Source organism: Sparus aurata, chromosome 9 (assembly GCF_900880675.1).
Source record: "Sparus aurata chromosome 9, fSpaAur1.1, whole genome shotgun sequence".
NCBI classification, from domain to species: Eukaryota; Metazoa; Chordata; class Actinopteri; order Spariformes; family Sparidae; genus Sparus; species Sparus aurata.
Genome location: NC_044195.1, coordinates 22,003,326 through 22,020,246, shown reverse-complemented (window position 1 = coordinate 22,020,246; position 16,921 = coordinate 22,003,326). Strand labels below are relative to the sequence as shown.

At 41.0% G+C, this 16,921-nt stretch overlaps 1 protein-coding gene across 1 annotated transcript; it reads left to right on the top strand.

The window, feature by feature from the left end:
• Positions 1-4,263: 4,263 nt before the first annotated feature.
• arsh (arylsulfatase H) lies at positions 4,264-14,255 on the top strand. The gene is made up of 11 exons (XM_030428025.1): positions 4,264-4,371; positions 5,812-5,967; positions 6,308-6,429; positions 6,552-6,674; positions 6,755-6,957; positions 9,611-9,831; positions 10,240-10,376; positions 11,388-11,525; positions 12,227-12,386; positions 12,874-12,995; positions 13,121-14,255. The coding sequence occupies exons 1-11, from the start codon at positions 4,367-4,369 to the stop codon at positions 13,516-13,518; spliced, it is 1,785 nt and encodes a 594-aa protein (XP_030283885.1). The 5' UTR covers positions 4,264-4,366; the 3' UTR covers positions 13,519-14,255.
• Positions 14,256-16,921: the final 2,666 nt, after the last annotated feature.

Here is a 16,921-nt window from a genome sequence, read left to right as displayed (position 1 = left end):
GTGTGGTCTAAATTGTTTTCCCTCCTGTGTTTATTACTAAAAAACAGGTCAAACTTGCCTCTCAGTTCCTCTGTTGTGCTGGGATCACACGTGCCCTTAATTGACGGCGCTCCTGCACAAATGTCCGCTGGGCTGCGAGTATGAAAAATAGTTAATAATAACAGGAGGTCCTACAATTTTTCTGGAGCCTGATTGCCTGGTAATAAAGGATCACAAGCCACTAAGGCTGGGAATCAGTGTTTTTTTAACAGTAATAAGCAGTTCCCTATGTTTAATGATATCATATTTCCAAGTCATGCTCTGTTTCTATGTTTGATGTACTCGCTTCGGTTAAAACTTAAATGCCACAAGACAAGCCCTGACCTCCATTAAATTGGGAGCTGCCTGCTCACCTGCTGCGCAGAGCGACTGCATCCCCGTTTTTAATTATATCTCTATGTCATGACTCAGCTGGTGGAGCGTTTCAAAATGATGTAAACAGTCTGTTGTGATTCCCGTTGCTGAGAGCAACAGCACCCAAAGGTCCCGGATAACGGCAGGCCAGTAACTCTGACATTGCCATGATGGTTTCCTTTGAGGAATAGTTAAAACAGGGCAAAACCCGAAAGATCATTTCAGTTCAGCTTTTTAATGATATGTAGGTTAACACATGGTCAACATAGATGTGTTGCAGATAGATAGATAGATAGATAGATAGATAGATAGATAGATAGATAGATAGATAGATAGATAGATAGATAGATAGATAGATAGATAATATAAATATGTGAAAATGAGGATTGGTGTACAAGAGCAAATACAGAAGTTTTTACATAAATCTTGCACATTGGGTTTGTATCAGTTCTGGCACAAAAGACAGCATGGGATGGGGAATATTTAGGTTGATCAGTGTCGAGGTCTGATGGCCCGGTGGTAACATCTACTTGATGTTTTTTCATTTGCATACAGGACTGGAGGTGTACAGGAGGCTACAGCCACCTCTATTAACTTTTAATTCAAACAGCTAGAACTCACGCTAAGTTGTTGTTTGCTGATGTTTCATCACTCTTCAACAGTATACACTCTCTAGATACTTTGGTATTGACTCTTGGTTGGATCCCTGAGCGCCTCTCCAACAGATCATCACGTGTTCAGGTGAAAGAGTGAACGTCAGGGGAGCTCTCATCACGCGCAGGTTCACCTCAGGGGGTTGTCACCTGTCGCCACTCCTTCACATTCTGTTTGTAGATGACAGTGGGAGCCACTGTGAGAACCGATACATCCTGAAGATTGGGAATGACTCACTAATTGTGACTCCCATCCGTGATGGTGATGAGTCATGTGGGCAGTAATCATGTGGTTGACTTTTTTTTTTTATCAGGTGACAGAACTCATTCCACCAGCTCATTGTATTAAAGACAGGGACATTTGCATAGAGTTCAGACGCCATTCTCCTCCCAGTCAGAGTCTGTTTGTCAGGTGTAATCACCTGGTTTGAAATATCAATGAATATCTCATTTTTCATCACTGGATGGTTTGTGGGGACGATCAACAACAACTTTTCTAACTTTCATCTGAACAGGTCCCTGATGACTCTTTTATGGAGAACTGAAACTGCCCATATCAATAAATAATTAAAGAAATAAGTTACTGGCTTAATGAATTATTGTGTTCACCATTCACAAATTCAATAAATTCTCCAACTATAACAGGAAATGAAAGGAAGGCATTGTAGGTCGACTTTGTAAGAGAGTTGACTTTTGAGTTTCATTCCTAACGTGTCAAACCACTGACACTTTGAGTTTGTAGGTCGGGTCGGTCGCATTCCCAAAGTGTCAGCATTTAATAACTCTGGAATGAGATTCTGAAATCAACTTTCTTACAAAGCGAATGTTTAAGTAATTTATAAAATGAGACATATTTACTTTAACATTTAATTTATTATTTTTTTCACCTGTATATGTTTATTTGTTTATGAATCTTCCCTTTTGCATTTGCAATAAGTATTAGTAAATGAATTGTAATAGGTGTAATAGTGTATACTTCTTCCTACTCCTTTTCGGGCATGTCAATGCGTGTTAATGGAACATGCTCTGTAACCATTATTATGCTTATTTGTCGAACTAATTCAACTTTTTGTTTTGTTTTGTTTTGACATACATTTGCATTAATTTGTTCAAACATTTACCAAAGAAAATTGAGACAAATATCAATGAAGTATTAATTGATTATTAATTAACTGATTTAAATATTTTAGAATTATAATAGTATGATAAAAAAAAAGTAATTTATCGCATTTAATAATATGTTGATTGATCAACTGCTCAGTATCCAAATGGATGATGCAAACGTTGCGTGCTAACGTTTCGGCCTCATGTCACAATAAATCTGTGTCTTGAAGAGTTGTCCCGTGTGTGTGTGTGTGTGTGTGTGTGTGATACCTTCATCCATTTGGAAACTTATGTGACTTTGGTTTAGCGCCACAATATAAAACTCACTGGGAGGGCAGCTCCTCTCAAATATTAACCATTTATTTGTTGCTCTGTTTGTTTTGGGATTTCAGTCCTTCGTTTGTTTTGCAATTCCTGCATACAATAAAAACACACTGGGGTTAAAGATTGACTCAGTGTTGGATCAATATAGCGCCGACGCAATATTGGGCTGACTGGACGCATCAGAACAGCCCTTCTGTCGGGTGGTTTTTTAACCAAAATAACCCAGTGTTGCATTGCTATACTGACCCAGGGTGAAATAATATTGAGTACATGCAGCAAAATTGCAGGTATTCAGCAGAGCAGCCTGTTTGTTGGTGAAAAGGGCAAATTCCATCCTGTCTGACTGCACCCAGCCTGCTGCTTCAGGAGGGTCAATCAGCACCTTCTTCAGATTCCTCTCAGTCAAGACAAACTGATGCAAACACTCACTCATTCTCACAACCATCACCCTCCTCAGTGCAGGGAAGAGGAGGTAGCTTGTCTATCCTGAGTATTTTAATTGTAATGCTATGCTGGTAATGCTTTATGGGCGTGACAGGATAGTGAGTATTGTTTGGTCATTATTGCCATCATTTGTTACTCTTGCTAATGTGATTTTGTATTTGTTTTTTTTTGTTGCAAATTGTCCTTTGGGGACAAAGAAAGTTGAATTTGAATTGACATACGTTTTGTAAAGTCAGGTTCTCAAATGACTACACCCATCAGAGAAATTTAGGGAAGTAAACATGTTGATGAAGGTTCTCAGTCATCCAGGTTATGGGGACTCTGAGTGCTGTATCTTAGGCAACTGGACATTTCACCTCTCATCCAAGAGGCTTCCTCAGTTCTGACTAACTGGAGAGGAGTTGCAGGCCAATCTCTGTGTGGGAGTGTCCCTTCAGAGTCGTTAAGGACATGTGTGATCTGAAATCAGAGTCGTCAGGGCCACTTTGTGGGTCGTTGACCCAACTGGCCTTTGTGTGGGTTGTAAGTGCTAGATGAGCCCAGGGGTGAATTGCTGTTGAACTCTGTGCTGCATTGTAAGTGAGTGATGAGTAATGTCATAGGCCACCTCCTCTGTTCAAAGACAGTCATTCCAGTTTGACATAGATGAATACTTTCACCCAAGATGTTTGCATTGTTGTCCTCAAAGGAATGATTTCTCTCCTTCAGATGAAAGTGGACAGAAGAGTCTTGACAAGTGGCCCAGACGACTCTGAAACTCGGGTCTTCTAGAAACTGAAACACGTCCAGTTGCCTACGATGCAGCGTTTAGAATGAATGATGACGTAATTATTGCGGACAACTCAAAGACATTTCAACTAGGCTATGTCACTTGGTAGATTAGATTAGATTAGATTAGATTAGATAGACTTTACGTATCCCACAAGGAGGAAATTCACTTGTTACAACAGCTCGAGGTGCAACAAGTACAGGAAATAGAGTCAGACAAATACACATCAAATCAAATATAAAATAAATAGAAAAAATAGGATATTTACATAAAAAAAAAACAAAGTGAGAGGAAAGTGATGGTTCAGGTAGTGCTTCAATTAAACAGTCTGATGGCTGTGGGGATGAATGATGAACACACTGGGTGTAAGAGTCTGCTGCTGAAAGAGCTGCTCCAGACTTCCACAGTCTGGTGCAGCTTGGCTAACATCCATGTGCAGACCTTCAAAAAGGAAACGTCAATTACAAATCTCTTCAGTCATAAGAGGATTCCCACTTTAGGAACCACTGTACAAAGCAGAACATTTTCCCGTGCGCATTTACTCCACGCATTAGGGGGGGGGATTTGGTCGTGCGCTGGTACTCCAGCCATTACTGTAGCGCGAGAGAGGCTGATCTCGTGGCAGATGGAGTATATGTGAGACATTCTGTAGGTTTATGAGTCAGTGCATTGTGCAGGTATGAGGTGAGTCCCTTTGCCTTTCTAAAACAACAACACACGCGATGTTTTTCGACTTAAGTGTCGCAAGAAAATCATCTGAATCAACAAAAATGAACCAGGAAGTGAAAAACTAGCCCGATCGACGCGTTTGTATAACGTCGAAGGTCCAACTTTGAAGACAGTACAGACTGTTCACGTGTGGTTCCAAACTCAGGAGCGTTTATGCAACATGCCATTGTTTCCTAAAACAGCACACAGGACGAGTGTGCAGGAGATCAGTCCTTTTTGACATAGTGCCAAATGGCTGTCAGACCAGATCAAATACTAGAAATAATATAAGAAATACATTCACTGCTGAGTGTCAGCTTTGATGGGATTGATGAAAAATGTCGCCTATAGAAAATTTAGCAACAAGTGAAGTATGTTGTGTTTGACCGCTAGTTGAGCCAATTTAACTACTTTACATACTGTTTGCATGATATTGTGCAATATTATTATGTGTTCTAAGTGTCAGTGCCCTTTGAGAGCCACACATCTGTAAAAAAGTTGATGTTGTTGACATGTTCCTGCTCTGTGACGATGCATTTTTATGGCTAATCCAAGAGGGTTTTTTTTTTAATTATTTACTTAACTAGAGAAGGAGGAGAAATGTATCAACCACTGAAGGAACACTTGAGCTCAGCATAAAAATTGAAAGTTCACATGTGTAGATACGTGGCTCTTCCTGGACAGAAAGTTGTAACCTTAAAGGTACTGAGTAACTAAAGCTGTCACACAAATGTAGTGGAGTAAAAGTACAAGATTCTCCACTACAATGTAGTTGAGTTGAAGTAAAACTTTGCATAAAATGGAAGTAGTGAAGTAAATGTACTTAGTTATGTTCCAGCATAAAGGTTTAATTGGCTCTCAGAATTGTTGCTGATTATATTCTGATGAGTCAACAAATCTTTATTTTACTTGAGAGTATTGCTGAATGATATTGGAATGATACAACGGATGTAATGGAATTTACACCAGATAACTTGTATTGTAATGTTTAGAAATATTCATATATTCATTCAAGAATGATTGTGGTGGATTTGCATTTTATCAGACAACCAAAGATGAAGTGATGAAGAATGATCTATGAATGTTGTTTAGCTGAGCACGCAGAGCCTGAATGCACCTCACAAGAAACAAACTCCATGAACCCAATCGGACTAAATTGTGTAATATTAGACGGGCTTCTCTTTTGGATAGTCATCATGTGAAATGAGAACCATGAGAGTTTTCCCTCTGTATTGTGCAGCATAAAGAAGTTTTAGCAGGACCTGTTTAAGTTAATTTGCCTTACTTGAAATTGCACAACCCACAACGATGCTATTGCACATACGCCCACTCAGGTGTCGACACTGAAACAATATGTATAATGCAGCCCAACTTATTAGTCAAATTAAATTGCCCTGTTTAATCTTTCACCCAAAGGTCCTCCCTGTTGGCACATCTTCGTCTCTCCCTGCTCCTGGTAGCAGTAAGTGATGTCACAGCGGAGGAGGTTGCCAGGAGGCCCAACATCGTCCTGATGATGGTAGACGACCTGGGCATCGGTGATGTAGGTTGCTACGGCAATGACACCATCAGGTCAGTCCTAAAAAATTAGTTTCGGTTCTGTGTCTGTATGTGTCTTCCTCAGCTGCTGATCCATTGTCTGCTTCATTTCTCTCTCCATTTTTCATTATCAAAGGAGACCTATTATGCGTTATCCTTTTTTTTCTCTTTTCTTTCAGTGCACGTATGATTTTGAAACTTTAAAAAGTCAAAGTCCACACCAACAGAAGCTCCTCTCTCCCACACAAAACACTGCCTCTGAAATGCCTCGTCAAAAGTCCCGTCTTTAATTCTGTGACTTTGTGACAAAGTTTAATTTATTTCATTGTCTCTGTCTCTGTTACACGTATTCACACCTGTTCTGTCTCGGTAGGACTCCTAACATAGACAGACTCGCCTCTGAAGGGGTGAAGTTGACTCAGCACCTTGCAGCAGCTCCTCTCTGCACTCCGAGTCGGGCCGCTTTCATGACGGGGCGTTATCCCCTCCGCTCAGGTAACAGATACCATCATACTTATTCATCTGGTGCAAGTAGGGGCATCCTGTTCATATTTGTGCAGCAATGACGCGGTCCATAATGTTTGTCTCATTGTATTTTTGCACGTGTTTCTGACAAGGAATGGGCAGCTTCGGCCGTGTGCAGGTGCTGCTGTTCCTCGGAGGTTCAGGGGGGCTGCCGCCCAGTGAGACCACCTTTGCGAAGAGGCTGCAGCAGCAAGGATACACCACCGGCCTAGTGGGTAAGGAAATGTACAGGGAAAGACTTGTACAAGGAAAGATATGTGATCATATTCCTGCTGATTTTTGACTGTCTCTGCAGGTAAGTGGCACTTGGGTGTAAACTGTGAACACAGAGGAGACCACTGCCACCACCCAAACCAGCATGGCTTCAGCTACTTCTACGGCCTGCCGTTCACCCTGTTCAATGACTGTGCCCCCGGAGAGGGGAGTGATGTCCTGGCAGACTTTCAGCACACACTCCGAAGTCTGTCCATGATGCTTGGAGTTGGACTTCTCACACTGGTGAGGGAGAATTTGTGTCAGCATTTGCTTTTACTTCCCTTTCCTTAGAGATGATCACACAAAGGTACATCTGAAAAAAGGGGCATATAATATGAGACAAAGATGGCTGAAGGGAAACAATACACAAAATCAAAACGAAACTGTGAGATACACTAGGGCTGCCAGCTGAAATTGGTGAGACAAAGAGTTGCTGTGCCGTTCACCCCAAGGCAAAATAATGAATGTGTAATCACTAAGACATGAGCCACAGGGCTGAAAAAAAGATTGGGAGCAGCTGCAATTGTGAAATACACAGTCACGGCAGCCAGAAACCTGTTTTCGGGGGAAAGCAAAGTCATATTGATACTGAAGTACAGTAAAAAAAATAAAAATAAAATAAAGAGCTTAAAACTAACACTTATTCTAAATAAGAGAAAAAGGACACAGAACTGAGCAGCAGCAAGTTACACATCTATAAAACTATTTTCATATCCAAGTTTAGATAATTACATCCAGCATGCTTGCACAAAGGACACGATGTACTACCTGGTGGAAATAATTATCTTCGTAATGGTTTGTGGTACCATCTACTGGTAAAATCATGGAACTGCCTTAAAATCCAACTGTTATATCCCCAGACCTTGTTCATATTTGATGTCAACATTTATTTTATTTATTTATTTATGTTGTTTGTTTCGGACATGTCAATTCATAAGCATCACATTTCATCATTGTTCAAATAATACAACACACATGGCCGAAAGGGAAAAGCGGGAGAAGCCAAAGCTTATCAAGTCCCGCCCCCATTACCCACAGTATAAAATCTTCATTCTGATCTTTTCTTGTCTTTTGCAAATTACTTTTTTCTTTTCTTCTCTTTTTTTCTTTTGTTATGACCTTTGACAAAACATATTACAGCAGTAGCATATAGAGCTGAATTCAAGCTCTAGACAGTACATACAGATTACATGTGTGTCTGCACATGTGTCCATATTAGTCCATCATGAGTGAACAACAGTCTCATCTTATGGCCTCATCTTATAGCCAGGCTTGCCACAAAGTCAGAATATCCAATTGAGAGAGAGCAAAAGTCCAGTGTATTTATTATTTGTTGAGATGGTGTTGGGATGGTGTAAGAGCCCTTTAATGCATTTTCATGTTATTCATCAGTCTCCTCTGCAGCTTTTATGGCTGCTAGCTTCGCCATGTCCTCCCGATTGGTGGCTACATCAACTCGCATCTGTATCACGAAGTCGCGGATTGTTGAGATGTCAGAGCGTATCCCGACCACAGCACTCCGAGTATTGGCGTTGTCCGCCCTCGCACTGGTCTGCTCAGTAGCGATCTTTCTCATTTTCCAATATTGCATAAAGATTCCAAATCCCAAAGCGATCGTTCCAATTGTCATGAACGTGAACATGTACACGTCCTCGACATCTTCCACATCCAGTGCGGCAAGGCAGATGACTCTCCACTTTCCCCAACCATCCATAACGTAGCCGGACATACATCCAACCAGAGATCCGATCACAAGTAGACCCCCCAAAGAAGCGCTGGAGATGCATTTGAGATCCGATCAGTCAGGCCACATTCAGAGATGGTCCGAGCCACACTGAAGAACAAGCTCTAATAACAGAATTACACGCTGTCTGATGTCCGCGTGGTTCACACAGATGTTTGTGAACATGCTGTCTGTTTTGACTAACCATTGACATAGTCACCGCGATATCCCCAGACTCACTTAAAGCGAAACTCTCGCCAAAATGCAACTTTCTTGCTTATTTTGTGAATGTGTATGAATCAAAACTTCGTGTAAAAGCATAATTACGACGAAAGAGGCACTTTTAAGATTTACCGTATTTTTGTTTTCGGGTCAAACTCATTTTCAGTGGGAGTTCTTACAGGCAGTTTTACGATGGCATCAAAATCGCTATTTTTAAAACACTAAGAAGGCTCGACACAACATGAAACTTTGCTTGTAGTATCACCAGGGTCTCTACACATGAATACGAGCATTGACAACATTGTTTGTGTACACAGAGTTTACTAAAAAGAAGGTTTTTGAACAACTCACATTAACAGATGCTTGTTCCGCTAGCCGCCGTCCTGCCAGCTGTGAAGTATCGATTTCCGAATGTGACTTAACATGGAGGAGAGTCATCTATTAGATATCTATTTGTTCCAGTGATGTAGGTGTACATATTGCATATAAACTGGGGAAGGGATATCTGATCACAAGAGGTCATTTGATACACATATAGAAGCACATTTAATGTCTGGTGAGAACTGACTTAAAGCTGTCCACTTGTGATTGGATCACTTAGGACGGATGGTAATAGCAGGTCTGAATTCTCCCCCAGATGCTATAAGAAATGTCATGGTACAATGAAATTACATCTCCAATGCAGTGCCAGTGCAACAGCCCTGCAATAAATCCTGTACTTGTGGAGATGTTAATGTTAAATACTGGTTTAGTATCAAAGAGATGTTATGCGCACAGGCACTTTATATTTTACTGTGTCTACTTTATAGCATAACTACAACTAGCATTTTGTTATAAAGCCCTGTGTTATAAAATGATAAATAAAAGTGTACCTTGCACCTTGTACTGTGCAGCAGTGGTCTCAGTCAATGTGCATACTTAATGTCCAAACTGGGTGTGTTCACTTTTCAGGTGTGTGTCCGTGTGTTTGGCCTCTTTGAAGTCAGCCTGTGGCTCCTGGTAGCACTTTTTTTTCTCGCTTTCCTGGCAACCACTGTGTGGTATGTGCCCTTTAAACTCCTGCCGACCTGGAACTGCATCATCATGAGGAACCAAGACGTGATCGAACAGCCAATGACAGTGGAGACGATGCCTCAGAGGTTGCTGGGAGAAGCGCAAAATTTTATAAAGAGGTAGGCTAGCCGGAGCAGAGTGATGTGTTGTGTTGTTTTTAAACAGCTCAGGTTTCACCACCAGAAAAGCCCTCTGGGTATCTTAGTTGATGCGAACAGAGCAGCTTTATTTTACCATACCTGTGGTTTGATCAGTGACCAGACTTGTCTGATACCACACAGACTGTGTGTGAAATAGTACTTTAATCACATTCTGGCTGATCCTTGCTTGGCATTTATAATTTGCTTTTGTGTTTATAATTAAATGTGCAACTTAAACTTTTTTCTGATTTTGAGCATTGCATTATCCTTTATCATATCTGGCATAAAACCAACATTAATCGGAAATATTTGAAATCACACCTATGGTTGATGACATTGTCTCTCACATTACTTCTTCCATTTATTTTCCTCTCTTCTCCTCCTCAGAAATGTCGATCATCCATTCCTCCTCTTATTCTCATTGGCCCATATTCACACGCCACTCTTCAAAACTCCTGCCTTTGCTGGCAAAAGTCGCCACGGTCGCTACGGCGACAACCTAGAAGAAGTGGACTGGATGATCGGTGAGTGAGGGCCGTGAAGCCAGTATGCCCATATTGGCATGCACCGTTAAATGTTATATGATGGCCTGTAGTTTAAAGAGAGCTGGTCTGATGGCTGGCAACATTTCACAACGGTACACATGTCCCATCATCACTGTGGCCACCACGTTTACTTAAAATGCTCTGTACATGTGGCATTGTAAATGTATTGTATATACACTGGGGTCCAAAAGTCTGAGACCACACTGAACATCTCTAAAAGTTCATGTAAACCTGGAAATAATCAGAAAATTTGAGGATTCAGGAAGTAAATGGAAGGGTCAGAAGTCAGATCAAAACCTGCGTGATCAGGCAGACCCAAAGTGACCCCACCATCAGGAGATCAATACAGCAAGCTTTGTTCCCTTACAGATTAAAAAAAAAGAAACTTCATCACAGATACAGAATTTTCTTAATAAACAAGGCGAGACTTCCTTCAGCAAAAGTCCTGTGAAAAGAAGGCTGTCTTGTACTGTTTGTCTCAGAGGACGAGTAGAACTTTTTAAATGACTTTGAGGAGGGAAAACAATGCAGAATGATTGGGCTTGCCTAAAGAATACCCAAATTACACAATGGATGATGAAAAAACTCCTGTTTACTGATAAATCCAAGTTAATGTTTAATGACAGTAACAAAAGGGAGGGAGAGTGATAGAACAGTGTCAAACTCATGCTGGGATAACATGAGTAATCAGGTTTTGCCAAAACTTGTGGAGTCCATACCAGCTCGGGTGATTGCTATCATTACAGCAAAAATATAAAGATATTCTGAAATTCATGTACATTTTTCAGAGATTCGACTGCTTACCTAAACTGTTAAGCTTATATTATCATTCGTAATAAAAAACAAGATTATATTCAAAACAGATGTGGAATAGAAGTGTCCTGATGAGTGATCTCTGACTTTAGACCCCACTATAAACCAGAACTGTCCTTTAACCATTAGCAAAGTCAGTCTTACTTTACTCTAACGCCATGTTTAAATGCTTTCCAGGTAAAATAACAGAGACGGTGGACTCGCTCGGCCTCGCCAACAACACTCTGATGTACTTTACTTCAGACCACGGTGGACACCTCGAGGATGCTGATCCACTAATTGGCCAGAAAGGAGGCTGGAACAGCATCTATAAAGGTAGATGTCATCTCACACTGTTTTTTAAAGTCTCAAAACACTGATAAACAGTAGGTAAAGCGTAATTAACAGAATTGGAAGTTGTAATTTTATGGACTGAGTCATCATGAACAAGCACCCTGCTTCAGTTTAGATCTGTGTGTCTCAAACTTCTTCACTGAGTACCACCTCAAAAAGTATTTGGCTCTCCAAGTGCCACCATTATGACTGGTGTTGAAATACAGTGTGTAGACCTTCTGTTTTGCGCCGTTAGATGCTACCATTAGCGCATGCTGTGGACTCTTCAGCTTAAGTGGCTGGAGCTCTCACACTTAGACTCACACTTCCATCCCAATTTGAATTTAGCTCGTAGCTAATCATGGATGACACACAAAGTGCTAAAACTAAAGTATTACAGGGCAGGATTGAAGGATACAATTTAGTTTGAATTGCATTTCAGTTTCAGTAATTTTCTTAATTCAGCACTATTTTATTTATAGTATTATGTCTTATTGAATACATTTATTTATGGGTTTCTTCTGCGTTACCGCTAGAGGGAACTTTTGTACCACCATCACAGTTCGAGAATGTGTGCAATAATTCTGAAAATGAGTCCATAGTTTGTTTAAGTGACCATTATACACAGTGCTTACATAATATTTACTGCAAAAACAAAGTTATTTATGTTAATGTGTGATTTCTCCGTGTTTCTCGCCCTATAGGTGGGAAAGCTATGGGTGGCTGGGAGGGCGGGATCAGGGTGCCAGGGATTTTTCGCTGGCCCGGCAGACTGGCAGCTGGAAGAGTAGTGGACGAACCCACCAGTCTCATGGACCTGTACCCAACACTGAAATATCTTGCCGAGGACACACAAGCAGACAGGTAAAGACTGTTTGACACGGACACCTTGTCTCCCCTGAGCTTTGTTCCTAGAGAGGCTGAAAAGCGTCTGTTATTTATTGGATACAACTGCACAACAAACTATTGTTTACTTACAAAATGAAGGGAGAAAAGACTGTACAATTACTTATTCTAAACTTGAGAATGATAATTAAAGTGTTCTGGTGCCAGATGATTACAGTACGGATCCAATAGTACTTCATTATCTGTAAACAACCACAGCTTTTGTTTTGGAGGAGGCTGCTGTGTGGACGCTGATTTAGCTAATTTAGCTCATATTGATCCTGGCATAGCAAGCTTCTGTTCCAAAGACAATTATTTTTCTTAATACGGCGCTTAAGATATAATAATTGCAATGTGAGATAATTTATCATAAGACGAACGGTCTAGAATATCTTTCTACATGTAGTATTTTGGTTAAACCATCTCCCTCTTTACTCTCTTTGTCTAAATTGTATGCCTCTCCTAGACAATTAGATGGTTATAACCTGATGCCACTGTTGGAGGGGAGGACAGAGCGATCAGAGCATGAATTCATGTTCCACTACTGTGGAATCTACCTGAACGCAGTACGCTGGCACCCACCTGGAAGTAAGTTCACAAATGTAGACACCGGCATGCATTTTTAGCATGTAGGAGAAACTTATTTTTGACCTTTTATGAGGTCTGATTATATATGTTCATATTCACGTGTTCCCTGTTGTGTTTCCATCCAGGTGACTCCATCTTCAAGGCGCACTTTTTCACTCCCAACTTTTCTCCCCCGGGAGCTGGCGGATGCTACGACACTAAAGTCTGCATGTGTCATGGAGAACATGTGACGCACCACGACCCACCGCTGCTGTATGACCTTTTCCACGACCCCTCAGAGTCCCGCCCACTGACCGCTGATACTGAGCCGCGATACGCTGAAATCCTTGAGCAGACTGCCAAAGCTGTGGAGAGACACAGAGACACCCTCACGGACATACAGACGTCTGGTGACACCAACACAGATGCTGCTAGTGTTCAAAACCAGCTGACATGGGAGAAGATTCTGTGGAGGCCCTGGCTGCAGCCCTGCTGTGGGACTTTTCCACTCTGCAGCTGCAAAGAGGACACAACGCTAATTTAACAGGAAAATCCATAAGATAGTCACATGAAGGTGAAAAATACAGCTTGGGCTTGGTGAAGCTCCTCTGGAATCCGCTGCAGTGTTTTCACATTTTCAAGAATAACATGATACTGTACTTTTGTGTTTGAGCTCTCATGGCTTTTAAGCGTTCAAAACATGTGATCTGAAACGATTTGGACTGTTGAATGAATGTAAAAAAAACTGTCCTGCTGTGTTTTTTTTTTTAGATTTCCAACAAGTCATTCCTCTTATTACGAATGCTTTGTTTAATGTAAAGTTTAATGTTACTGCACAGAATTTTAACTAACTTAAAATTAAAACTAGTGAAGTGGCCCTGTCTGTTCTGGACCAGCCTTGCTTGGCCTCCAAGCACCAATATCACTCACCTGCAGAGCCGACATCATTGGAGGAGCAGTTCCAAAACCGCCATTTTAGAAATATGCCTTTTAAAAACTTGATCAACAGCACATTAAGGGGCTCCCAAAACATACGTGTAAAACTGTGGGTCTTGAACTGCGGTGTCTAGAAACTACGGTTCTGTAGGGAGTTGTCGTCATCACTGGCAGCTCTCTTGAGGAACGACTTCACACTCGACACTCAGCAAAACACACAGAAGTGTGAAGTCCAGAAAATCAAAAGACAGACAGAGTTCACCTCCTTTTCAGTTAGATGAAGTGACCCGAAACTAATTAAAATATATCAAAAGTAAATAAAGACTGAACAGTGCATTGATTGCACAGAAGTTGTTTCCCGTGCATTATTACACTGTGCATTCAAAGCCAAAAAAGATGCTTCGTTACTAATATGAAGGGAATTGTGTTGTTTACATGTGTATTTTTCATTAAATAAATGATATGTTTTCAGATGGTGCCTTTTTTTCGTCTTTAGTCACCAGTTACTTTGCAGATTCAGATTATTCAGTGTTGTGGGCGGGAGCACAGAGTGGTGACTACAGACTGAGAGAAGATGCTGCATCAGAACTAAAGTAACACACTTTTTAATGTTTTATTAACAATAAGACACGGATACAGATAATCAGAAAAATGCTGAATATCGCCTGATAATCGACGTGAACAATTATTAGTCGATCTTTGCGCCGCCACAGTGCTTCATTATAACGCTGTTTTGTCACACATTTAAAAAATAGTGGATTCCATATTGCAGTTTCATGATTGTTTAGATTAATTGCGCAGCCCTCATGTTAAGGATGAGTTTTTCACAGATGAAGCTTAGTCAGTCAAACATTTCACTAAAGGGAGGACTGAAAAATAGAAATGAGTTCCTCAGGATGAAGTTCAGACTGAGTGCCATTAGAGGGCAGAGTCAGACTGTGGTTGGAGGATAGTTAACTGTGCTGTGTGTCGCTGTGGGCCGGTGTGCCCGAGTGCATGAGTTATGCTTAAAAATCAGGATTTTACATATTTTCAATGGCGAACACGTACATGAGCACGATGTTAAGCCCTTAATATTTTGATATTGCTGTAATGTAGTATAATATTACATCAGTATTGATCTGCTGGAGGTTATAAAAAATAATCTCCATGGTGCATTTTTGTTTGTTTTTAACTCTTCAAGTCTTTTTGCTGCTCCATTTCCTTCATGTCCACCATCTCTCCTCCTGTTTTCTTGATTAAAACTCCCAGCTATCACTTCTTTCTTCCCTTCCTCATCATCCACGCTGCTTTGGTGACAGTATGGAATATTTTTTCTGATATCATACAGGGAATTTTCTTGTGGGTCGCTGCCCTTCAGGAATGTCAGAGCAGAAGGTCATCAGCAGCGCTGCACTGCTCAAGGACGCTGAGGCAGGGTGGATGTTATGGAGGACCAAACCTGACATAAGTATAAATAAATAAATAAATAAATAAATCCATAAATGCATAAATAAAAACATGAATAAATGCATAAATGCGTAAATAAATACATAAATAAATAAATAAATGCTGAAATAAATGTATAAATAAATAAATGCATAAATAAATACATGCATAAATAAATGAATAAATAAATAAATGCTGAAATAAATGTATAAATAAATAAATAAAAGTATAAATAAAAGAATAAATGCTTTTTATTTATTTATACATTTCTGTTCACCTACATTTATTTATTTCTGTATTTCTGTTCACCTACATTAATTTATTTCTGTATTTCTGTATTTCTCTTCACCTACATATATTTATTTCTGTATTTCTGTGTCCATATGTAAATGAGGAGGTAGGAGGTCCTAACCTCAGTCAAGAGCATGATTGGTTACAGGAGTGTGCTCGATGAGGGTCTACTACTTCTGCCTTACTAGCAGCGCTGATTCCTGTACACTTACAGGAATGTTGCTGGCTACCAGCAAGCCCGCTCAGCTAACTGTTAGCTGCAGTTGTTGACATTTGTTCATGTAGCTCTGGTTTAGTTATGAATTTGACTGGCGTTCATTTTAACTTGCGAAGGTCCCAGGTGTGCTGGTGGTGTGGTTTGAGAATCCCGTCTGGAGAGAGAGGGATCCTCAGCCATGTCCGCTAACCAGGAAAAACGTTCTGCTCATCGCTCCAAGTCATGTATATGTGTATTCTAGACGAGCGCTACAGAGCACAAATCGTCCAAAAGTGCATGTTGTCGGTCTCATATCTTTGTCGTGAATGTCTGTACTCTCAAATAACTCAAGGGTGGAACAGGCTGAGGCATTTGTTCACGCCAAGCGGCTCGAGAGCGGCGTGGAGACCCCTTTTAGCTCTTATGTTAGCTGTTAGCTGCTCGCTGTAGCGCAGCGTCCAGGCTACCTTGTGACACCGGTTACCATCGGTTATTTTTCATTCCGCACTGTTCAAATGGTCGCTTAAAGCCATCGTTCCGAGCCGCATACATCGTTATTAAGCTGAAGCTATGTCGGTGTGAAAAGTGTACACTGTCATACAGCCTGCTGGTCAAACAGTCTGCAGAGTACGTTGACATCCAGCCCGAGCTCAGTGTGAGGTCAATCAGCTGTGGCAAATCGTGAGACGTCCAGATCAACCTGTGATACAAACACCAGTAGCGACAATGGTTCATAGGAAAGCCCAGACATGTATCTCACTCTCGGTGGTAACATGTGTTAATAGTTAACCTGGACGCTACGCTCTTAGCGCGACAGCGAGCAGCTAACTGCTAACAGCGGTGTCCACGCCGCTCTCGAGCCGTTCGGCGTGAACAAATGCTTGATACTGTTCCACACATGAGTTGTTTAAGAGTACAGAGATTCACGACAAAGATATGAGACCGACAACATGCACTTTTGGACGATTTGTGCTCTGTAGCGCTCGTCTAGCAGTGGTTTGCAAGTCGCAGCCCCGGCTTCTCCGTGTGGATAGAAGTGTTCAAGCCACGTCAAAACGAATACACGTATACATGACTTGGAGCGATGAGCAGAATG